This window comes from Podarcis bocagei (assembly GCF_964188305.1).
Source record: "Podarcis bocagei genome assembly, chromosome: 8".
NCBI classification, from domain to species: domain Eukaryota; kingdom Metazoa; phylum Chordata; class Lepidosauria; order Squamata; family Lacertidae; genus Podarcis; species Podarcis bocagei.
Window position 1 is genome coordinate 57719312 of NC_138133.1, and position 25181 is coordinate 57744492.

General features: G+C 39.0%; 1 protein-coding gene and 1 long non-coding RNA gene across 7 annotated transcripts; one reads left to right on the forward strand and one right to left on the reverse strand.

The window, feature by feature from the left end:
- The first annotated feature begins 3 nt into the window (after positions 1-3).
- Positions 4-22186, forward strand: LOC308593109. Of its 5 annotated transcripts, none has more exons than XR_014010725.1 (6): positions 4-93; positions 7798-7869; positions 11437-11508; positions 15656-15770; positions 17215-18707; positions 21745-22186. It is a non-coding gene; the product is annotated as an uncharacterized lncRNA (long non-coding RNA). The 5 variants fall into 5 exon arrangements; XR_014010726.1 differs by having other exon boundaries at positions 17215-17343; XR_014010727.1 differs by lacking the exon at positions 21745-22186 and having other exon boundaries at positions 17215-20212.
- Positions 7953-23425, reverse strand: PPP1R42 (protein phosphatase 1 regulatory subunit 42). Of its 2 annotated transcripts, none has more exons than XM_081204981.1 (8): positions 23292-23425; positions 22265-22431; positions 21479-21617; positions 20222-20338; positions 15599-15716; positions 14450-14581; positions 11529-11688; positions 7953-8267 (listed from the first exon to the last, which is right to left on the reverse strand). In XM_081204981.1, the coding sequence occupies exons 1-8, from the start codon at positions 23418-23420 to the stop codon at positions 8189-8191; spliced, it is 1041 nt and encodes a 346-aa protein (XP_081061107.1). In that variant the 5' UTR covers positions 23421-23425; the 3' UTR covers positions 7953-8188. The 2 variants fall into 2 exon arrangements, with proteins under 2 accessions (XP_081061107.1, XP_081061108.1); XM_081204982.1 differs by lacking the exon at positions 7953-8267 and adding an exon at positions 13223-13333 and having other exon boundaries at positions 11554-11688.
- Positions 23426-25181: the final 1756 nt, after the last annotated feature.

A 25181-nucleotide genomic window follows, 5' to 3' on the forward strand; every position in this document is an offset into this window, starting at 1 on the left:
ATGCTGGCATCCACCTTCAAGGTTTGGTCTGACGCCAGCTCCTGATGAGGAGAAGAGGGCGCATGGGCATGGGCAGAGTGCAGTGCTTATCTAGTGAGTAGAACCAGGCATGGGTCTCTGGCAGGGTTTCAGCCAGGCAGGTTTGAGGCGAGGGCACCTCTGATTTTTGTCAGTTACGCCTGGCGTTTTGTTTAGGGGCCCAACCAGGGCCGGATTTAGGTTTGATGAGGCCCTAAGCTTCTGAAGGTAATGGGGCCGTTATATGCCCAGCTGTCCTTTGTCAACAACAAATTGTGGCTGCTTTTTGTGTGGAATATATGGTAATTTATAGACCTAATAGGTATCAAAAGCCATTTGCACATGCAGAATGTAGGCACCCTATATATAGAAATGAGCAAACCAGTGATATTTTAGGGAGCAGGCTAGCAGGCGGGGCCCATTACTTACTTCATAGGAGCCTACACAACACAAAACACTGTTGCTGTATGTAGGTTTTAGTTTATTTGTTTTTTATCTTATATTTTGGAAATGTACATCCAGATTTTTTCCCTTTAATTTTTTTGGGGGGCCCCAAGAGAGTGGGGCCCTAAGCTATAGCTTGTTTAGCTTATATGTAAATCCGACACTGGGCCCAACCTCGTTATTTGAAGAAGGGGGTGGTGAATCAAGCAGGAAAAAATCTGGAGGTCTGCTAATTATTCTCCCTCCATGCCCTATGGGGGAAGGCATTAGCATGGGTGTAGCGGGGGGGGGGGGCAGGGAGGGACAGCTGCCCCCAAAATTAATAAAAATACATAGCTAACTGAGGTTCTGCCCCCACCAACAAAAGGCCTGCCACCCTAACGAAAGGCCTGACTACGTCCATTAGGCCTCTGCTTGCATCTCCCCCCACAGATGAAAGTATTAGTTCCTCAAGCTCTGGATGGCTATTTGGTTTTAAAACATGCACAACATGCCCACTGTCAGTGTTCTGCAAAGTTAGAAGTTTAGCGTACAAACTGTTAATGCTGTCAGGCAAAAGAACATGAGACAATCTGCCCTGGATGAGAGGAGTGGCTCATCTAGTTCAGCTTCCTGTTCTCAAACTGGCCAGCCAGAGGAAACACCACAAGCAGAACATGAGCACAAACACAGCACTCTCACAACTCAGCAACTGGTATTCAGAGGAAGATTGCATTTGACAGTGGAGAAAGTGCATAGCCATTGTGGCTAATAATAATAATAATAATAATTTATTATTTGTACCCCGCCCATCTGGCTGGGTTTCCCCAGCCACTCTGGGCGGCTTCCACAGAAACCAAAAAACACTAAAATATCATACATTAAAAGCTTCCCTGAATAGGGCCGCCTTAAGATGTTTTCTGAATGTCAGGTAGTTGTCCATCACCTTGACATCCGATGGGAGGGCATTCCACAGGGCGGGCGCCACCACCGAAAAGGCCCTCTGCCTGGTTCCCTGCAGCCTCGCTTCTCGCAATGAGGGAACCGCCAGAAGGCCCTCGGCGCTGGACCTCAGTGTCCGGGCAGAACGATGGGGGTGGAGACGCTCCTTCAGGTATACTGGGCCGAAGCCGTTTAGGGCTTTAAAGGTCAACACCAACACTTTGAATTGTGCTCGGAAACGTACTGGGAGCCAATGTAGGTCTTTCAAGACCGGTGTTATGTGGTCTCGGCGGCCGCCCCCAGTCACCAGTCTAGCTGCCGCATTCTGGATTAGTTGTAGTTTCCGAGTCACCTTCAAAGGTAGCCCCACGTAGAGCGCATTGCAGTAGTCCAAGCGGGAGATAACTAGAGCATGCACCACTCTGGCCAGACAGTCAGCGGGCAGGTAGGGTCTCAGCCTGCGTACCAGGTGGAGTTGGTAGACAGCTGCCTTGGATACAGAATTGACCTGCGCCTCCATGGACAGCTGTGAGTCCAAAATGACTCCCAGGCTACGCACCTGGTCCTTCAGGGGCACAGTTACCCCATTCAGGACCAGGGAGTTCTCCACACCAGCCCGCCCCCTGTCCCCCAAAAACAGTACTTCTGTCTTGTCAGGATTCAACTTCAATCCATTAGCCGCCATCCATCCTCCAACCGCCTCCAGGCACTCACACAGGACCTTCACCGCCTTCACTGGTTCTGATTTGAAAGAAAGGTAGAGCTGGGTATCATCTGCATATTGATGGACACCCAGTCCAAACCCCCTGATGATCTAGTAGCAATTGATAGCCTTATCCTTCGTGAATTTGTCTAACTCTCTTTTAAAGCAATGCATGAGGTGATCTCAGGGTGCCTGCCCTGTAGTAATCCGCAGGATTAGCGCTCAACTCATTTTCTTGCATGTGAGACACCTAGAACTTAATTGATTATGATCACAGCCTTTATGGGCCAAAACCTAGCGGTCCAGTCCTATATGCAGTGGCACACAATGGTGCTTCCTAATTTATCCTACGCACTCGCAATAACCAAAGTAGAAAGCAAAAGACAAAGCCAGGCAGTGCTATAGGATCTCACTGTGTGGATGAGACAGTTGTAGCAGGAATAAAATTCAGATTGATTAGGCGTTGGGGTGGAAATTAATACCCCGTTTTATTACAAAATCTATGTACCACTCAGTTTCAGCACCTCTCAGGTGGGCACCAAGAGAACAAGGGAGGCATTCATGTTGAGTTCTGGCACCTCTTTTTTCCTAGAAAAATAGCACTGCTCAGGACCATTGATTTCAGTGGGTCTACTCTGAGTAAATATTAGTTGGCTATCTAAATAGAACCTTAGTTGGTAACCTGATCACTGCATTTGGGACCAGTTAAGGTTTCTTAATCTTCTTTAAGGGAAGTCGCAGGTAGGGCACATTATACTGTCTAGTCTGGAGATTACCATAGTGCACATTGTGGTGGCCAAATCATCTCTGAAAGAAGCTGTAGTTGGCAAATCAGAACAGAAAACACATTTTGAGAACTGGGATACTGAACTAGAGTACGCTTCCAACAGAATTGCTGAATATATGTTGAATCATCAGAGCAAAACTGCTAAACTGAGCATCAATAGAAGTCAGTTATTAAAATCTGAATTAAGGGCTTAAGGCTCATCAATTTCAATGGGAGAGCCGATTTTACACTTAAATCTCTCCTGTTGAAATCAGTGGGGTTTTGAAGTCCTTGAGTTTCACTGGTTTGTGTTCTTTATGTGGAAACAAGATATAAATATAAATAGAGCTCAGGATGGCTGCCCGACTAATTAAACACACTTTTCTGCATGAAATTAGCTGGCGATTAAATTCTTTGGAGATTTTTATTTACCCTGCTCTCACCTTTCCCTCTAACTCCTAGCTTTAAATTAGGACTGGGGACAAGCTGCTTTGATATGAAATCCAAAGGATTGTGTCAGAATAAAACCCAAAGCTGGCCCTGAGCCAAGTTTCCAAGCCATGGACCACAAGATGCGAACGGACGCTCTCAACAAACCATTAGCCGGTACCTTATCTCACTCTCCTCAAGGAAATAGTTGCAAGCTCTGTGAATTAATCATCTTTCCATTAGAAGCCTGGGAGGCGTTTGCACGATTGAAAGCAATGCCTATATTCTCTAGGTACAAACGCTGAAATTGTTCTTTATGAAAATTGTTTGGGTTAGGATAAAGTAACCGTTTTGCTCGAGGGGAGTAATTTAAACGTTGGGCTCGGAGGTTAAACAATCTTTTCATAAGTTCCTTTTTTCTTTTCTTTTACTCCCATTATTCTTTTTCAGAATTTGCCAGTATTGACCTTTGCCAAAGAGTAGAAAGTCACGGCTCTTCATATTTTCCAATAACCTTTCCCACAATTAATAAACAATGATATTTTAAGCATAGATAAATAAGATAGCAACTCTTTTAAGTTGCCATTTGAGAAAGGCATCACATTAAAATAGCCAGCATTAAGGTAATTTTAATTTTATAGTTTTATCATTTGTAGTTAGCTGCAGTGGTGCAGTTTGGTCATTTTTAGGCTCCAAAACTTAATGGTCTTTCAGGGGCCTCCTCTTCCTTCAAAATCTGGGAAGATTGGGGCCCTTGAATTCTGACCCAAAATCTTACCTTCATGGTACAGCTAAATAGCTGTCCCATGTGCATGTTTGTGTGTAGATAGTAATTCGCTATATGATATCCACCAAACATCACTAGTGCTTTAAACAGCTTTTCACGTTGGGTTGTATTCAGTGTAGTGCTAAGGATTTCTCCTTGCACAATGGAATGTCCTCGCCTTTCCTCCCCAAACATGCCCCCTAAATCTGTTCTGGGCATGCCTGAAACCCTCCAGGGCAGATTTGGGGATGGTGTGGGGTACGGGTATGAGGTGGTGGGGTAAAATCCCCTTGCAGGGGGAGAAGGGGCAAAACTGGATCTTTTCAATTAAAACCATTTCTACCAAAACACCAATCCCAGGACCCATTTGAGAAATTTTTTTGCAGGTAGGAAAACAAAAATAGGAGAATCTGTTGGGTTTTCCATGCATTCAGCTATAGCCCTTATTAGGGAGACTGTTGTATAACAGATTTTCCATATGTTTGGGGCAAGTGTGTGTGGAGCGCAATACCACAGAATATGAAGACTGTGGGCCATGCTCTAGTAATGACAGTACTAATTCTATGTGCTTTTGGCATCCCCACAAAAGCAGAAGCACACTGTGGGGCAAATCACATTTAAAATTTTAAATCTATTTGTAATACAGCATATGGGCTTGCTTTACAATGAAAGAAGGGAGGAAAAGTCTGCCCAAGTCCCTAGTCATGCCTGGAGTAGATTTCTGAAACCCTCTTGATATCCAATAATATTATAAAAGTACACAGACTTACTTCATTAGTGGGATGGACACTGAGATGGCCAATATTAGTTTTTACAACTATAGCAATTTGAATATATACACATATTTAGAGATGGTCCCATTATTGTTCCAGATTTTGATATCTGGTTGCTTCCACCTGGCCTAACTCCATATGATAAATCCAGATTTCAGAACAAGAGATAGAATTCTGTGTATGCACCATTACCTCACTCTAAGCATATAATTTTAAACATTTATTTTATTGACACCCTCCCCCATCCACACACACACAATTTAGTAATTGCACAATGGTGACAATGTCTCAATCAAAACTAACAGGAAATTTAAAAACAACCACCTGCACTGCTGAAGCCCAAAATATTCTGTGTGGGAAGAAAGGACAACTCATTGCTTTGTTCTCTCCAATAATTTTAACTGTGATACTCCACCGTTTAATCCTTGCATCATTTTGGAAATACCCCCAACTCCAAGTTAGTTGTTCTCCCTTGGAGAAAAATAATAATCTAAAAATCCTCACCAAATTCTTCTCTGAAAATTGTGCTGGAAAAATGGGAATGCAAAAATCTGGGACAGCAGTGTTTGACTGGATTTGAAATCTATCCCTAAACACATTCAGACTGTAATCCTATATCTCATTGAAGTAAGCTGAACAGAATTCAATGGGACTTTGTTGGTAGTGTTCTATGTATGTGAATATATATACTAAAACACACACAACCATATATTTATGGGACTCTGAACAATAAAAAGTGATATTTGGAGGCTGGAAATTACAGTTCAGCAACATTAATGAGAAGAGACATTCAAAATAAATAGGCAGGGTGTAGAATTTTCCCAAACAAACACTGGGAATGAAATTTTGATTGTGTGATAACATAGACACAATAAATCAAATCTTTGACCCAGCAAGACAGAAAAATAAAGCCTGATTTATTTGTTGCCCTTTATGTAGCCAAGAAAATTAAAATATTTGGTATTAATTGTAATTAGGAAGTGGAGTCTAGGGAAAAGTTATGGTAATTTAAAGGACAGATGATATAAGATGCAGGATACTGCAAAACAGAAAAGCAGCAAGAATTTATGCTGCTTGTTTCTAGAGTAGTCCCACTGATTTCCATGGGATTACTCAGATGAAGTATTTGGGTCTGCAGCTAAAATTCTTTCAGGATGAACAATGCTTCCTTTGGGAATTTTGGCTTTTATTCATTTATAATCCCAGTTAAACTGAAGTACAATAATTTAAGCCAACTGGCACCCTCTCCTAAACACATTTACTTGGCATTAAGTTCCTCTGAAATCACTGGAACATGTTTCCAAATAAGTGTGTTGAGGACTGTGATGTAAATCAGCTTAAATTCCAAGCAGATTAATTTAAATGAGGGCCAAATTAGACAATATAGGAGAGATGCATAAACAGTCCCCTGATTCCCCCCCCCCTTTCATTTTAAATGCAGCCATGAAGGGCTAAGGATGCTTAAATATTTCCTTGCAGGCCATTTCTCTAATCAAGTCATGCCCCCAGCTGTTTCCACAACCATAGGGTCCTGTTCTTTTGCCCTTTGGATGAAAAAACCAGGGAGGCATTTCCCCCCAGAATAACAGCCTAGAGGGCAAGAATTAAGTCTGTTTTCCTCCAGCCAAGGTCTCCAGCATCTTACCCAGTTTGGCCATCAACTGTGAATCAACCTATGATGACACAAAGAGATCACTTATTTTGCAAATTAAAGCAAATCAAATGATGTTCAAAATTATGGGTACAGGATACTGATTAAAAAGAGAGAGCTCAAGGGACCACAGCTAGCAGGAGAGCAGGTACTGTGTACACAAGATGCTACTAATTTGGTTCTTGTGTGTTGCATGAAATGACAGCAGACTTTGGAATTGTCAGAACGGTCACTCTAATGGTGTAGGTCCATGGACTTCTGGAGATGTGTATCGGTAGCCCCATTCTTAGCTGCAGGATGATGTCCAGAGAGTAGAGCTGGGAGAGTGCTCTTCAACCCAGTTTATCCAATGGAGTGCTCTCCCCAATGCTATATGAAGCCATTGAGGGTAGTCACTAGGAGTTTTGGAGCACGGTGCCATATGTAGGCAGATGATACCCAACTCAATTTCTCCATTATGCCCAATCTGTTCTAGATGGGGTTCACTCCCTCTGAAGGAGCGGGTTTGCAAGCTAGAGGCACTTGTTGATTCATCTTTGTCATGAGAGGCCCAAGTGACCTGTGTGGCTTTTACTAGCATTGCCGGGTACACCAGCTGCAACCATCTCTGGACCAAGACAGTCTGACTACAGAAGTCCATGCATGGCTAACCTCAAGAATCACTGTAGCAAACTTTGTTGGTTTGGTTGTGTTATCTGGACCAGAAGTTGCAAGTAGTGCAGAATGCAGAGGCCAGACTGCTTACAGGAACAGGTTACTAGCAATATACTGCTCCTTTGCTGAGAAAACTGCACTGGTTGCCAATTTGCTACCATGTCGGGTTTAAGGTTCTTTTGTTAAGCTGAAGCCCTAAACTACGTGGGGCCAATACTAATTTCTTATGCTCTACCTCAGTAGAGCATCTTCTGATGCTCTTCTGATGGGGCAGTTTTGTTGGTAGAGACCCATGGTTTGGTCAGCCTTTGCCAGGGACTGAGCATTTAATGTGACAGGCCCTGCCTGTAGCAGCCCATTACGAGTCATCTTTGTCTTCTTTTAGACACCTTTTGAAAACTATTTTTCAGGCAGGCCTTTGAATTGTGAATTTTTTACCTACTAGTATGTATTGATGTTATTATATTATTGGTTTTATGTTGTACACAGGCTTCTATGAAAGTGTGGTATTTTAAAAAACATTTACCAACATACAAAAAGGGCCAGCAAATAGTGCCTATGTGTGGGGACTTCAAACAAATGTTGCAGTGTTGATTCCTTTTGATAGTCAGGATAGCTCCACGTCCTTTGTCAAAATACTCCATCTATCTTTCTGCCATTTTCCATCCTCAGCAGTCACCGGTCCAACCCAACTGAGCATATGGAGTCCTCATTGGCCTGTTTTGATAGGGTCTTTTTTCTACCGTAAGTTTTTATTCTGCTTTAAGCTTTTTCTGCAAACCTTGGGATTTCCCCATGCACCTTTTCTCATTAAGACACCTGTGTACTTTACTTTAAACTTTTTATTTATGAAGTTACATATATTGGATCTGTTATACAAAATATTGCTTTTGTATTATGAAAAATTACTGTGTCAGCAATGAAAAACTTAAAACATGCCTTAGTGTTTTCTGATTAAAATATAAAACTTTCTCCACAACATTCAGTTTTTCTTCATAGTTGGTTTGATGCACTCATTTGTTCTCTTGATAACACAAAAAGATGTTGCTTTTCCAGTATCTTCTTAAAGAGGCATTTGTCTTAGGAGGTGAGGTTCAGACAGGTTTTTCTGTACATTTTGAGGATTCTTCAGGGATGAATGGCTACATGAACAAAACATTGTAAAGCAATTATTTTAAAGATGAAAATAATTCTGGATACAATAACAGTTTAATGCCATTTGCCTCCATAGATGTGTTTATATTCTATGCTTAAGCTTCTGTTAAATTCTGCATAAGTGTTCAGTATGTAACTAGACTAGACCATGTTCCACAGACATTTATTTCTGGCAGTACATTCAGGCTGCAATCCTATACCCACATTCTTCTAAACACAGTATGTATAGAAGTGCACTATAAATGGCTATATTTATTTATAAAAATATTTTAGCTACTACCTATTACAATCTGCCTTGAGCTGGTGTGCACAGGTATAAAACACAAATCACAATGAATCTGTTCAAGCAGCAAGATCATAGTGAAATGAATATGATTGTAGCTGGTAACCCTAAGGGAATCAGTATCTGACTCCTCCACATTAAATGTGAGAAAAAGCCTGAGTGCAGTTGTGTTTTTAACAAGCACCAAAATATCATCAGTGTTGGTGCTTGTCAGAGGGGAGGTGGTTCCATAAAAAGAGGGCTGCTGCAGAGAAGGCTCTTTCCTTAGTTTTTGCTCACCAAGACTGGTATAACTAAGAGGGCCTCCTCGGCCGAATAAAATGCTTGAACGGAGCAGTAAGGAGAAAGATGCTCCTGTAGGTTTTCTAGCCCCAAGTCATCTAGGCCTTATAGGCTAAAACCAAAACCTACAACCTGGCCTGGTAGCTTATTGGCAGCCAATGCAGCTCCCTTAGAAGTAGTGCAATACACACATATCTATAAAACGCCCCCATGTATAAGATGCCCCTATTTTTTGGGACTCAGATTTAAGAAAATGGGGGGAGATGGCCCCATGTATAAGACGCCCCCTAATTTTTGACATTTTTTTAAACGGAAAAAAACCCTAGTCTTATACATGGAAAAATATGGTAATTGGACACTCCACAGTGTAACATAATAGCAGCAGTCTCCAGCTTACAGACCAAGCTTAAGGAAAGCTCTACACAGAGAGCATTATTACAGTAGTCTATTCTTGATGTTACCAATACATGGTCACAATGGCCAGGTTATTTGCGTCCAGGAATAGGTACAGCAATGTCGATATATGGTACTCCTAGTCCTAGCCATTGTAGCCACTTGGGATTCCAGAGACAGAAATGAATCAAGCTACAATCCCAAAGTGTGTGCTTCCTTCTTTAGAAGGGAGAGCAACACCATCCAGAACAGTCACATCACCCAACTGCTGGACCCTGGAACCACCCACCTCCATCCTGTCAGGATTCAATTTCAAATTACTTGCTCTCATTATTACATCCAGACACAGGTTCAGAACCTGTACAGCCACATCTGATTCAACTGTAACAAAGAAATAGAGCTGGATAGCATCAGCATATTGCTGACACCACATTCTAAATATCCTGAGGTTCGCTCCTAACGGCTTTTTGTAGATGTTAAATAAACAGTATAGTCCCCAGTACAGTATATATGTTCAATGGTACAATCCTATGTATGTTTACTCAGAAATAAATACAATTTTGTTCAATGGAGATCAATGCACTGTAAGTATGCACAGGATTGCAGCCTAAATGTTAAATCTAAAAAATCCCTACACAATGCAAACTGTAATACCACTAGAGCATACAATGACTGCTGTATTATCATTGGTTTCTATGAGATAAGTAAAAAATATTCATTTGAGGGTACAGCATAATCTTGTGGCATGTCTACTCAGAAAACAAAACCTCAAGTTCAATGGCACTTACTCCCAGACTGTGGGTATGGAAATGTATTCTTAATAACTGCTTGATATACTCGTGTTAGGACTAGAAAGATATGTGCAATGCAAATGAAAATGCAGAACACTTCTTATCTGAATTTCAGTTACCCAGTGCCTGATACTTGTATTTCTTTTGTGTTCTTTGCACAGATGTATACTCTGTATTTTACATAAATAATTTCCCCATTTATCTTAATTCTGGCAATCCAAATGTTTTCCAGATCATTCCGATAAAGGAGTCTGTTCTCTGTCTAACTGCAGAGCCCAGCTAGGGCGGTCTGCTGTGGAGACAGGTTTCCACTGGGAGATTTCTCCTGACAGGAACTCAGAATGCTACTGCCAGGCAAGGGAAGGCACATTCAGAATTCAGCCATGCTCATGTGGTCTTCTGCAGTGTGCATATATTGCTGAACAGGAAATCAGTGCAGTCAGCTTTGATAGTTTCTGGGGGAAAGTGAGGACTAGGCTGAGTCCAGCATCCGGTTTCCTCTCACTGCAAGAGACGATTGGCACTTTCAGTAGCGAAGGACAAAGGGAGAATCCTTGAGTTCAATGATAGTTCGACAGTTTACTGGTACACTCAGATATCTTTGGATCACATCCTATATATGATGCATAAAACCCAAGCAGCTTTAAGGCCAAGGATCTCCTGACTTTAAAAAATACATGTGCAAGAATCCTACATTAGGTTCAGGAAGTGGTTCTGGGAAGTTTTAACCTCATACTCCATTCCTTTTTTAAAATCACCCCCATTGCTACTAACTGTGTTGCGAAAAAAAATACAGACATGCATTAGAATCAGCTGCATATAAAGTCTGCACAGTCAGCACTGATTCGGTTTGCCATGTAGATCAGCAAGGTATCAGCGTAGGATATCAGAGTTATTGGATTGTGGTGATTTTGTACCACTTAGGAGTGGATTGGCAGAAGGATCAATTGAGCTCTCCTCCCTTCCAGGCTTTCACAGTAAACAGTATTAGAGAAGTGGTAGCAGACTGTATGTGTGCTGTTTCTTCACTCCAATCACCCTATAAGGGGCTTTTGCCCCCAGTAACTTCCAAATATGAACTGGAAATCCACACTGCCCAGCGTGCACACAACATACTACCAAAATGACATTCCAATTTAAAAAGAACTATCACAAATAATGTTACACATATATAGTTTGGCCCTATCAGTTACAAAATGTGATCAGCCTAAATCAGAATTTTGCTAAAAAATATGAAATGAAAAAAGGAAGAATTTCAAAAACAAAAATTGTTCAAATATCAACAAAATAGTCCCTGTGTGCTACAGTTGTACACAGGAAGCTGAACCTCCCTCTCTTTTAGTATGTATTCTCTTGTCAATATAAATTTTAGTGGATTAACCTCTGTGAACCCATCTCTCTAAACAGTGCACTTCCAGCCCCTCATTTATGCAGAACTTTCAGTTATGCAGAAGTTTCATATACTGATGGACTCCAAAGGTATGCTAAAAGAAATATACCTGATTTTCTCAGCAACTCTGTCTTCTTCATGGACGGTTCGATGGGATTCTTTACTATAAGGAGGTCTATGCATCTCAGACAAAATTGCAAAATTTGGTTTTTCTTTGGTCATTGGGAAATAGTAAATAGGAAAATGTGGGTGTTCTTTGTCATTGTTATCTGCAGGGTACACAAACACATGCATGCATTAATTAATTCCAAAAACTTTTTTCCTGAAATATTAACCAAAACAATGAAGACATGGTTACACCTGCAAAATATATAATAACTAGATAAAGTGGAAATACAATTTAACAGAACCATGGATAATATATGGAAGTATAGCATTTTTCAAAAATAAACTATAAACATTACTGATGTGCATGTTTAATGTCAAAGTGTCTGAGAACATTATCCAAGCAGAATTTTCAGCTAAAAATTGGAAGTAGCAGAAAAATGATAAAGAGAAGCCTTTGCTCTGTTACTCATTTTACAAACTAAGACTCTGGAAAATGACATAAATAGGTAAATAATGATGATGATGATTTTTTAAAAACTACTTTTACATAGTGATTCTCTACAGGCAGCAATACTATAACTGCTCAACTGTACACAATAAAAGTACATAAACTTTTAAAATACTGGGTAAATGTAGTTCAAAATTGTTCCTATAAAATATTTTGAAGATTTGCTACAGAAGATAAATAACTCATTCATCAATCATTTTACTGCATTATGAAAAAGAGTGAGTATACTTTATTTCTTTAGAAGATTTATCTACTGTACTTCGTACAAGCCAAAGGGCAACAAAATCAGAAAATTTAAAAACAAAGCATAAAATAACACAACCCCCAAATACATAACATAGCAACACAACAATTTACTAATACTATCAGCAGCAAACTAAGCTATTTTTCCAGTCAGGTCTCTCATCTTCCAAATGCTTTCTAAAAAAAAAGTGAATCTGAACTAGTCATACCTCGGGTTAAATTTGCTTCAAGTTGAGCGCGTTCAAGTTGCGCTCCGCAGAAACCCGGAAGTAACGGAGAGTGTTACTTCCTGGTTTCGCCACTTGCTCATGCGCAGACGCTCAAAATGACGTCACGCGCATGCGCAGATGCGGTGAAAAGCGGATCCCATTCGTATCTAGAGGTACCACTGTAATGGCCCAACTGGGAAGGGAATTCCACACAAGGTGCCACCAATGAAGAGGCCCTTCCGCAGGTCCTCACACTATGTATTTCATCCCATTTAGAGGTTACAAAGAAGACAGCATGGGCATGTCAGTATAGCAAAAGGCATTCTTGCATAAATTTGTGTTCCAGGCTACTTAGGGCTTTACATGTCAAAGTAAGCAACATCATCTGGACCCAGAAAACAATTGGCAACTGATTTTAAAATAGGAGTAATATGCTCACAGTGTGCTACCCCTACCAGCATTCTGCACTAGTTAAAATTTTTGGAACACCTTCAAGGACAGTCCTAGATAGAGTGCATTAAAATCCAATTTGGAGGTTACAATAACAGCCATGGCTGGAATGTCCCTATCCAGAAATAGCTGTAGTTGGCATACCAGCCAAAACGGGCATAAGCTCTCCTAGTCGTAAATGACAAAGATTGTTCCAAAAGCACCCCCAAACCATGCACCTTGTTGTTCAAGTGCAACCCCATCAAGTACATGTTCTGCCAACTCCTGGGCAAGAGAACTACCCACCCACAGTATCTGTGGCTTGCCTGGATTCATCTTCAATTTACTGATCCACATCCAGCCCAACACTGCCTTCAGACAGACACTGGTTCAGGGCCTGCATTGCCTCTTCTGGTACTGATGGAACAGAGAGACAGAGTTGGGTGTCATCAACATACTGATGACAAGTTGCTCCAAATCCCCTGATGGCTATTCTCAGTGGCTTTATATAGATATTAAATAGCATCTGCAACAAGATTTAAGCCTACAGAACTCAATAGGACAACCCCTACAGGTCAAGCAGAAGTCATCCAATACTGTTCTCTGGAACTGTCCTTGGAGATAGGAATGAAACCACTGCAGTGCAGTGCTTCCAACTCAGGGGGTGCAGTATACCATTGCCAATAGTACCAAAAGTCACTGAGTAAGCAAAGAGAATCAATAAGGCCACACTCTCCCAGTTAATCTCTTGACAAATGTCACTGATCAGGGCAACCAAAGCAGTTTCAGTCACTAAACCTGGCATGAAGTTAGAAAGAAATGGGTCTAGTTGCTTTCATCAGAGCATGCTTGAAGCTCCCTGTCAGCTTGCTCTTGCCAGCCAGGAGGAGTAAGAGTCAAGAAGGCACATGGTTGGCTACATACATTAGAGCAGCTTGTCCATGTCCTTGTGTTGCAGTATTTGAAACTGATTCGTAACAGCGGACCAGTCAGTCCTCTGGACGGCTCTATAGGATAACCAAACTTAGCATCCAATTTAGAATGGATCTGAGTAACTTTACTCTTGAAGTGCCTGGCAAATTTGTCATAGCAGGCCAATAATGGGACAACCTCCTTCATCTGGGAAAAGCCTTTACCACAAAGGAAAGCTCTGCTGGATGGCTACTTTAAGATGTAATATTGGCAGAGAAGTAAGCCCATAACCACTGCCACACAGTAGACACAAAGATGTGCTTGTAACCGTGTTTGGTCAGATTCATCTAGCCATCACTCTTCTTGCTCCTTGAATTTAGGTTCCTCAGTATTCCAGGGAGCCATTTGGGTTTTACCCTGTTGAAGAGAGCTTCTAGGAGCAATCCTTTTGAGAACTGCTTCAGAAGAAGTATTGACCATGCCAGTTGAAAAATCCCCCCACAGCACTCACCAAAAGACTAAACACTCCTAGCAGTAACCTTAAAAGCATTATAACCTTTTCCTTCTAAACAGCCTATTTTCTTAATTTTGTAAATGATCATGAAGATAAAGTTTGTGTACCAAAATGTAAATATGGTGCATGTTCATTCATCATGCTTTCTGTCCTGTTTTTCTTCCTGGCATCTCTGGATGCTTTCCAATTCATCAGGAATTGCCTTTCCATTTCTTTTATTTCTTTTCCATCGAGGGACTCTGAAGAGGTAATATTTGTAAACATGTATCAAGAAAATGCTGATTAACTCTGGCTTACCCAATCCTTTCCTAGATGTGGCTCTGGTATTCTTAGGAAGTCAATCATGGATAAACTTTTGCCTCAGTATGAATTGTTCTTTCACCATCAATGATTATGCCAGACCTGAAACACCAGTTTGTTTCCCTAATCTCCACCTGCTATGGTATAGGTGCTAGATTCCTAGCACAAGAGAAAATCTCATCTCCATGCTTCAGTGAGCCCTGCTGTGGGGTAGCACAACAACCACCGGTGCTCTACCAGTTCTTTGGCAGAATCTAGGAAAGCTTTCATGGGGGAAGAGGGTGGCTGTGCCAGCATCCTGGGTGGCATCCTAAGGGCTTCTGTAGTAGTTCTATCAGCTCAATCTGATTCTGGCAGGTGACTGTGTGCTTTCCTCCATGTGAGCTTGAAGGCTTCATTCTTCATAAGAAATACAGCAGATATTTCTCAGTTGGATATTTCAGACAGGGCCTCTTTGTCTGTGGCACCCAAGATTTGGAACAGTCATGGGAGGTCTGCCTGGAATCATTACTGTTTACTTTTAGAAGAGTTTTATTTCAACAATAATTCTGAGTAAATGTACATAGGATTGGGTGGTGGCTTGTTATAGGCCTCTCCCTGGACCCCTGTGGAGAGTAAGAATTGCCTCAGGTGTCTAGGCAGGTTATTTCTACTAAAAATGTATTTTGAAGGTTGCTAACAACTAATAAATATATGGGACTGGCAAACTAGTAATTTTTTTGTGACCTAGTAACATCTGTTGGCCTATATAGAAGTCTAAGGCTACAATCCTATACCCACTTAGCTTACATATTCACAGGAAATTTGTTGTATGGTATGCAACACAATCCTAGACATGTCTACTCAGAAGTAAGCCCCAATGAGTACATCATGGGACTTTTTCCCAGGTAAGTGTGTTAATGCATGGATTAATTTCTGGTAAAAGAAAAGTGCTCTCTGAAAGTACATTATTTTACCAAGGGATTTTGATTGCTGTATAACTCTGTCCTTATATTTTGGTTTCTGGCAAACAGGATTTCCATTCAGCTCTAATTTGCGCAGGTTGGTCCATACACCCAGCACAAACTCCAAGTCCTGCAAATACCAAAGAAAAGAAAATCAATACTTTTGCTAACTTAGCTCAGTGCTGTAACTAAGTGGATTCATAATTCTATTTATTCAATTAAATGTAAACTTCCTAAAGTAATGTTATTTACACAGCTACCTTTATAAAGTAATCACATGATGGCATGCAGTATGTTAAATTAAGAAACACAATGCTTTACACATAAAGCCAAAAAGCAACCTTCTAATAATTATTCCTTAAACATGATTTCAACCCTTTGATCTTCACTTTCTACTGTAAAGGTAAAATGTAAAATATAGGCCAAAATCCAGAACACCAGAAACACATAAGAACATAAGAAGAGCCTGCTGCATTAGACCAGTGGCTCATCCAGCATTCTGTTCTCACAGTGGCCCACCAGAGGCCTGTGGGAAACCAACAGGATTTGGGCAAAAAAAGAGAACTCTTCCCCTCCTCTAGTTTCCAGCAACTTGTATTGAGAAGCATTGCTGCCTCCAACAGTGGAAGCTGAGCATAGTCATCATGGCTAGTAGTCATCAATAGCTTGTTTCTTCATGAATCTGTCTAATCTTTTCAAGCTACCATTTGCACAGGTCTTCATACATATATATAAGATGTTGCACAATACATGTGCTCAATTATAGGGGCTTACATGCAAAAAAATCTGTATATATGGCTTGATTTTCCTCATGCAAGTTGCATCAGGGCCTACATGAAGAAAATAGACTCCCCATATGTGGAGGTATATCTCTGGATGCCGGCCATAATGTAGATGACTGAATATATATGAAACCTTGGTAGATTGCACTGGAATATTACTACTGGTTGTTGTTGTTTTGATGGCACTCTACAATATACAAAAACCCTTCACGTGCCAATGAATTCAGAGTTGTTTGTTCATGGAGAGGAAGCCACAGGTAGATAATTCTTTCATGATTATTGTAATTATTTAGAATAAAATTAATAAATTTCCTCCACATCTGTTATTTTCTTGGCCTGAGCTAGGAGAAGGAAAGTTTTGTGTTTTTACATAACCTTTATCTAGTTTGGGTTTCTTTCTTTTTTTATTAAGGGCAATCTGACCTAGTTTTTCTTTTATATTACTACAATATATAAACTGGTTAACATGGCTTGTATGACTTATAAGATTTGGCAGATATGGGACTTCTTGTGGAAATGCACTGCTCAAGTACCTTCTTATTGCATTTCTGGATACTGTTGTCAGCAACCAGAAATAATAGCACTTGGCAACTGAATTGAAAGTAATTTGCTTTTTCCACCAGTGGAGAAATATTTTCACTTTCATCTGTGTAAATATTCTCTTTTTCTTGATGCTCTTATTGAAAATTTTGTAACATGCCACTACCTTTACAGTGACTTAGATCCTGAGAAGTGCCAGCGGAAGTTGATGACCGTTTAGAGTGTTCTATTTGTTTTCAACTTTTTTTAGAGTTTTGCTCACTATACTGTTTTGCCATGGCTAATTTTAACTCACATTTTTTGTAGGCCACCCTGATATCTCTACAAAGGGAGAGTTATAAATATGTCAACAAGGCAGCTTTCCTTACCACCAGCTCCCCCTCCATCGGCAGTTTCACAAGCTTCTTCTGAGAGTCAGGGACTCTCCTGAATGAGGTAGGCTGTGGGGAGAACCACTGAAATTCAAGCAGAGCACATTCTCTGTGTAGAGATCCTGCTTAAAGAAGATTGCCTCCATCTCATTTTCAGCAACTCCCTTTTCACACATCCCAGGCCACAGTGCTACCCTTATTCTGGAGAGTATTTCACCCTCAGGAGAGGCTACTTAGAGGACTGTCAGTGAGGAGTGGAGAACGAAATTTACCTTCTGCCAACCCTCTTCCGCTGGCTTTTTTCAGAACTCAAGTTATTATCTATCATTACTGTATTTGCATTCCTGTATGTCGTTTACAATGATTATCACGAAACACTTGTGGCTCAATACACAGGGATGCACACAAACAGTTCTATGACAAAAGGTGTGTTGTGCCCGCCCTGCTCCCAGATAGATGAGTGGCAAACGCTAAGTTTTTGAAAGGGTTTACCCTGCACAGAACCAGATTTGGATCAGGGAGGGGAACTGCATTGGCAGGTCCTGTCTACACGTATGGTTCTCTATCCAGTTTCAGACATACATGCAGAAGCTTCATGTCATGTCCTAGCTAGATTAAATTGTTGGAAATGTTACTTTTCCATGTACAACAGAACCTCTTAAGCTATTCAGCAATATTTTCTAGTGTCTACCAGTTATCCACACAAACCAGATGCAAGGAGCAGGAGAGCAAGGGTTTCTTTTTACTCTCCAGTATTTCATATTTGGGAAAATCCATAATCCTTGGACTGTTAAATTTCAAGTTTGCCAGAGGAGTCATGCAGAAGATGGAAAGCAACATGGAGATTTTCTTTTAAGCTTTTCCACAATGAGCTATTTATAGAAACATTCTGCTTCTGTAACATTAACCTCAAGGAACTGTTTTCTTTCATAGTTATATACATAATATTCTGCTCTGATTACTAAATTAAAAGGCACATATTATTTCTCACATATAAAAATATATCAGGATGTATTTTCATATCAGATACAGTGTTTCGCATATCTAATGTTTTGCGTATCTGGACAATTTGGCATTTTATTTCCCAAACTGAAACAAAGTCCAAGTACATGCAATTACATTGGCTCACATTAATCTCTTATCAACCTAAACTCTGCCTTTGTTGTCTCCATAAATGTCAAAATTTACATTGTAAGATCCATTGAAATCATCTTCCTATACTTGAAAAACTAGAATGCACTTGAAAAATTAGATCAACTAAAGCTGGTTTTGAAAATGTAAAATAGTATATATTTCTTGGAACCTTGCTAAGTAAATAGCTAAACTTTGATGAATGTACCCACAGAATTTTCCAGATTTTTGTTGACTACTACTCACTTGATAAATGATCCAGAACCTGCTCACGCCATTGTATGTTTATCTAAGAAGGTACTAATCCCATGTTGAAATATGATTACCCTTTGGATACGCTCTAGTTGTTCATTGCCTTCCTGTCTCTAATAAAGTGCTTTCACTTTACAGCCTTTCAATAAGCTATACTAAAGGGACTAGACACTTTTTTGGGCAGTCTGTTTGATAAATGATCATGTCATGCTATCACTTAGAGGTCTGCTACAAAATACTAAAGAGCAAATTATATTCTAGGCAAACTGTGGGAGGTGAAAGCCTCAGATGACATCCGTAGTACTAGCAGCAGCCTTCTTCCCAATTAATGATGGCCATTTAAGAACCTGTATTTGACCAGTGTACTCCAATTTTTATCGGCTGTGTCTAGCTCAACTGCCCTAACTACATCTGTAGACAGCAATTTGTCATCATTCTGACGGTCTGCCATTATCTCTTTCAGAAAATCTATATTTTCTCTCTTGTTCCTGACTGAATTGTGAAGTGAAGGAATTCATCTTTTTGATATCTTGTTGTCATAATCAATAATGGCAAAAGGTTGAATAAATTAAAGATTTACAACCATATTCCCAGAACACTGAACCAGCGTAAGGCTTTCCGAAATAAATAGGAATGGTACTACTTTAGTTATTTAAAAGTGAGAGTCTTATAATCTGAACCTATAGACCATAATCCATGGTTATGTGCATAAAGGGGGTACTCTTGTGCGACATGGAGACAGGAGATCCATTTTTTGGCATACATGCCATTTGGTTGCATAGAACAAAATGTGAAACCTTGGAATGTGTATATGTGATTAGGATCGCAGAGCTGACAGTGCTAATTGTCTGTTTGGTGGTTCATAGGACAGAGCATCACATCTGTACCCTAGGATGTAGCTTTACCTAGTAACCACAGGGATTAGTATTTTAATTTTTAAAAAGCGTAATCAGAGCCTTCTAGGTTAAGCCAAATGCATCCTACATCTTGTTTCTTATGGTCTTAAAGAGTTGCCTATAGGAAGCCCAAAGTTGTGCATGAGAGCAGTAGGCCTCTCCTACTGCTTCCCAGCAAGTGATACGCAGAGACATGCTTCCTCTGATCCTGGATGTAATATATAGTCACCATGACTAATAAGCATTGATTACCTTGCTCTTCATGATCTGTTTAATCCTCTTAGATAAATGTTTTAGTCTATTCCGTTATGGTTTTAACTTTCTGTATGTTTTAAATTATGGTTGCAGTTTTTTTAGTGACAAAGTTACTGTTTTATCTTTTTTTGTAAACCACTTTGAGGTTTGCTTCCTACAATCAAGCAGTATATAAATTATATGAAATAAATAAACAGATAGAAATGAGTGTGATAAACAGTGTTGTAAAAGCCATAAAGTGAAATGGGACTTCATCATTGTAGGCCACAGAAAAAGAAAAACATATCCATGCATATTAACTTTAAATTATCCCATAAAAACAAATAATTCAAACCACTGAAAGATTATTAAATATTAACTGCCTTAATTTCCCATATATGCTTATCAATCTTATTTCCTCTTTATTACCTTCACATGGTGAATTTGGTTGTCAACAGCTATAAGGTGGGAGATATTTTCCAGAATTGCTAAATCACTCACTTCATCAATATTATTATTGCTGATATTCAAAACTGTTAAAGACTTCTGCAATGAAATTAACATTTAAAAAGAAAAGTCAAAAGTTAACTGCTGAAATCATATGTGGTTACTAGAGAATAAACCTGATTAAACTTAGTGAGACTAACTTCTCACTAGAGTAAAACATGCATAGCACTGCACCACACAACTGTATGTTTTATCAGCACCTCATAACGAACACTTTGGGCTCATCTACACTTTTGCTTGACCCATATTTTGATTGTATTGTGTACTGGTTAATTCCCCTGGGACTGAGAGCCTTTCTCATTGTTCTGCAGCTGTGCCTTGTGAAAACCTGATCTTACCCACTAAGTCAGATCTTATCAGATGTGCCGAAAATTTGAAGTGAGATAACTTGATTTTCACTGGATGATCAGAAAAGCTCTTGGACCTGGAGGAATTAATCAGTACACAATACAATCTAAATAGTCTGAAACTGGGTACTTTTAATGCTCTTTCATAATACAAATGGCAGTAAATTGACCATGAAAAAACTACGATGAGGAAGAAAATACATACAAAATACAAATATAGAGCTGTACTTTTTTGTAGCTTCAGTTTTGAAGTTGTCAAATGACAAATGAGTAGTGAGAAGGAATACAAGAGGATCAGGTTTTGCTGCATCTAATGGGTATATATAATACATATAATGCTTATAATTAACCTGTGCTTGCTCAGTTTTAAATGGAAATTTTAAAAAAGGATTCTATAGCCAACAATCAACACATTTCTTGCAACCTTGGTTTGTTTCATACGATTACAAAAAATTATAATAGGGTTTTGCTTCTAAATTAAACATACCTAACTGAGCAAATGCTCATTGTCAACCAAATGTTCTTGGCAATGGGAATGACAAACATATTCTATCAAATGATGAGAAATGAATGCAACATAAATGATTACAGAACTTATTGCAAAACAAAAAGAATTACCATAGAACTCACTACTATTGGACACCCTTTGTTTTACACATATTTTTTATGTGCAAATAGTAGTAGTAGTAATAATAAAAATTAACCCTTTTGCATTCATATCCTGTGGGAATGTAGCTCTTTGGCAAACAGATATTAGACTTAAAAATAATTCTTGTAATTTTTTCGCAATCAATATCTTTCACCAGATGTCACTGAAACTCTATATTCTTACCGCTAGTGAATGAAGACTTCTTGGGTCAAACAAAACCTTTTCTCCCAGGGGAAGCTGCTGGCTTTCAACATGTAATTCTCTTAGTTCTTCTAAAGTCTCTAAGCCTTCTACTACAGTGATGTAATTGCCGCCCAGATACCTTAACAGTATATAAGAGGTTTTCAGTTCTCCCAATTTGTTTTAACTAATGCACACATTTCCAAAAGTAAAAAAAGTGTATTTTATGACAAATAAAGTGTATTAAACTAAAATCCCAATTTCCATAGGGCTCCATGGAACCATCACAGAGTTTTCTACAAGCAAATCTATTTTGTAAAAGGTGAAAGATTTATAAAATCTGAAGAGAAATCAGAGTATGCAAATGTATTGAGAATTACCTGGAAACAACCCAAACAAAATGAAAATGTTTTAAAGCAATGTATAGAGGCAGGGTGGAACGTTGTCCTATATAATTCATTACTTTATTGTAGAAATATTAATAATAAAATGTAAAGAAATATTCCAGATATTATCAATTGCTAATCTGAAGCGTAATCCAGGCAAAGGAAAAAACTGTAAAAATCAAACTGATTTCAGTGGGACAGAGTCAAACATATGCTTAACTCATCCAGTAAAATCACTAGCCAAACTTTGGGTTAATGTGTTCTCGGATTAATGAAATATGTGAACAAAATTATCATATTTGAAATAAAATATTGACTATATTCAGCAAGTATATACAGTAGCTATATTTCTTATATCAATTTACACATCAGTTAATAAATCCAATAATAATTTTAAACTTACAATTTTTCAAGTTTTATTAATGATGCTAGATTTTCAATTCGTGTAATACAATTGTTCTGCAGGTATAGGTGTCTTAGGTTTGTAGCAAAATCCAAATTATGTATTTGTCTAATTTGGTTATCATACAAATAAAGGACATTAAGGTTTTTACACAAAGACAGGTCATCCTAAGAGAAAGAATGAAGAAAGTGTGTTACTGTGTAGTTCACTCATAAGTAAAATGCTTCAGCTCCCAGATACAGCCTTTTCCTACTGCATGGGCTTCTTTATACTTCAACATTTTGATCTTACTATCTACGGTATCCTTGGTAGATATAGTTGTAAATATAGAATGAATGGATACTATCTTAATTTATGATGGCTAGGAACTAAAGAATAGCACGCTGTTCTAAATATCTAAGGGGCCACTGAAGTTGTCCTCCCCCCTATGTTACATAGCAAGTTACCGTACTTTTGAAATGGTAGAAACTTTCAGAAGCACTTTATTATTGGGCATGGGGGTCTGCTGTTCAAAGGAGAAAATGGAAAGTTCTAACTGCCCGTAGCCAAACCCTTAGGAATGCCTGAACTAGTTCTTCGGATCTCAGCTCATATTTTCCAACTGACAATTACACTAGAATTGTATATCATTCCAGAATATAGGGATGCTATGATCTCCCCAAATTTCAAGCAAATTTCTGAAAGCAATACATTTACTTCCACTATACTCAAATATATTTAAAACAAACTATATTTCTGATTTAAAACTTTCAGTACAAATGAAAGGTGCTTTAAATTAACTGTTACTGTCTTTTAGTCAGTAATTTCAAGCTGATTATTGTAATGGTATAAAATTTAATTTAAAAAATTCCCTCCTGACTCTTTTGCTAACTGAAAGAGTCTTGTTTTTATTGAAGTTATGTAAGCACCTCTGGCAGACTTTTTGGCTGAAGAGCAGGATAAAAATGCTTTGAATTGCTATTAACAACAGAAAGCAAATAACAAATAAAAAAGAAGTTGTATTTTCAAATAATCAGTGTATTCTTACAATTATATCTATATTTTTATTTGATAACTTGAGATGAGTCGTTTTCCTCAAGTAATGGGCCAAGGACTCATCTCTGCGATTCTTCTGATTGAGGCTTTTACCAATTAGCTCCAATGTTAGTCGAACCATAATCTTGCAGTAAAGTCAGTTTTTTACTCCCAAGAATTCAATATCCATGTATTCCTTTTTGTCACACAGGGCCTTCAAATAAAACAAAAAGTTGTAAAGTATATTTCAGAGTCATAAAATTATTGTATACTCTTTTTCCAACATTATTTTCTAGTTACTATGAAATAATTTAATTACAATGAGATTTTCTTCTCATTTTCAGAGACATTCTTAGTCATATTCCTAATAAAGAAAAGATTAATGGTAACAGATGTCTTCCCAAATTTTCTACAGACTATTATACTAACATCCTAGCTCTTTATATAGAAGCAGGACGTAGTAGGCTAATGGTGTTTTACGGTAATTTTTAAAATCTGTATAAAATTCCATATGAATAAAACCATTACAATGGTACCTCTGCATGCGAATGGGATCCGTTCCGGAGCCCCGTTCGCATCCTGAGCTGAACACACCCCATGCCTGCCGTGATTCGCCGCTTCTGCGCATGATGTCATTTTGAGCGTCTGTGCATGCGCGAGCGGCAAAACCCAGAAGTAACCCGTTCCATGACTTCCAGGTCGCTGCGGAACGCAACCTGAAAATGCTCAACCTGAAGCTACTTTAACCCGAGGTACGACTGTAGTTTTGAAGGGGGGAAACATAGTAGTGATCAAGTACTACAGTATTTCAGAATAAGCTTTGTTTCTGTTTGAGATAAGGACTTCTGCTCAGATGGCACCTGTCATCTAGGATTCTTATAAGTACGTGTGTGTGTGTGTGTGTGTATTTCATAGGGGCAACATTTTATTCAAAGCTTTTCAGTCAAGCTACACCTGACTTTATAATCCTAATTTGGAATTAAAGTCCTATTAACTATCTTGAAATTGAGTTCCTTTTAAAGGGACTCACTTCTGGCTGATCACAATTAAACTGGTGGTCACAGAGTGACAATACTGCAAATATATATATTTATTACAAAAACTATGGGTACTTTAATAAAAAGTCCTGGGGCTTCCTCTTCTTCCTGATCCCCCACCTCACAAAGTACTAGAAAATGCTGATCCCAGAACCTTAGAGCTCCCAACACTACTGTATATGTGAGAAGATACACAGAATTGAGTCAGGTAAGCTCATTTCAGTACAGTGGTACCTTGCTTTACGAACTTAATCTGTTCTGGAAGTCCGTTCTTAAACCAAAGCATTCTTAAACCAAGGCGTGCTTTCCCTTAGTGGGGGGTTCAATTTACACTCAACAGGAAGCGGAATGTGTTCTGCTTCCAAGGCAAAGTTCACAAGCCAAAACACCTACTTCCAGGTTTGCAGCGTTCTTAATTCAAGTTGCTCATAAACTAAGCTGTTCTTAAACCAAGGTACCACTGTACTGGCAAATCTGATGAATGCAAAGATTCATATCACTATGATATTTTTAAAATCTGAAAACCTTTCATCAAATTGGAATGCTTTTTACCCAGAAATGCCTCTAGAATATGGAATTCTAGGACCTTTTAAAAACAAGTATAGTGCTATATTGTGTTCATCTTGATCCAGGGACAATCCTCATATAACAGTTGTGAGAAAGATGTCCTATTGATATGGGCAAGAAATAAATTTACTGCTGTTCACTACTTCTAAATTAAAATGATCTGTAGAAATACCAGTGCTTGACAAGTAGAAAAAGCCCAGGAAATGGTACAGCACTGCTGGTAGCAAAATGGAACTTCAACCACTTTTTATGTTTAAGGGTCAAATGAATTTGAACTCTTTTTGAAATTTCAAAATTGT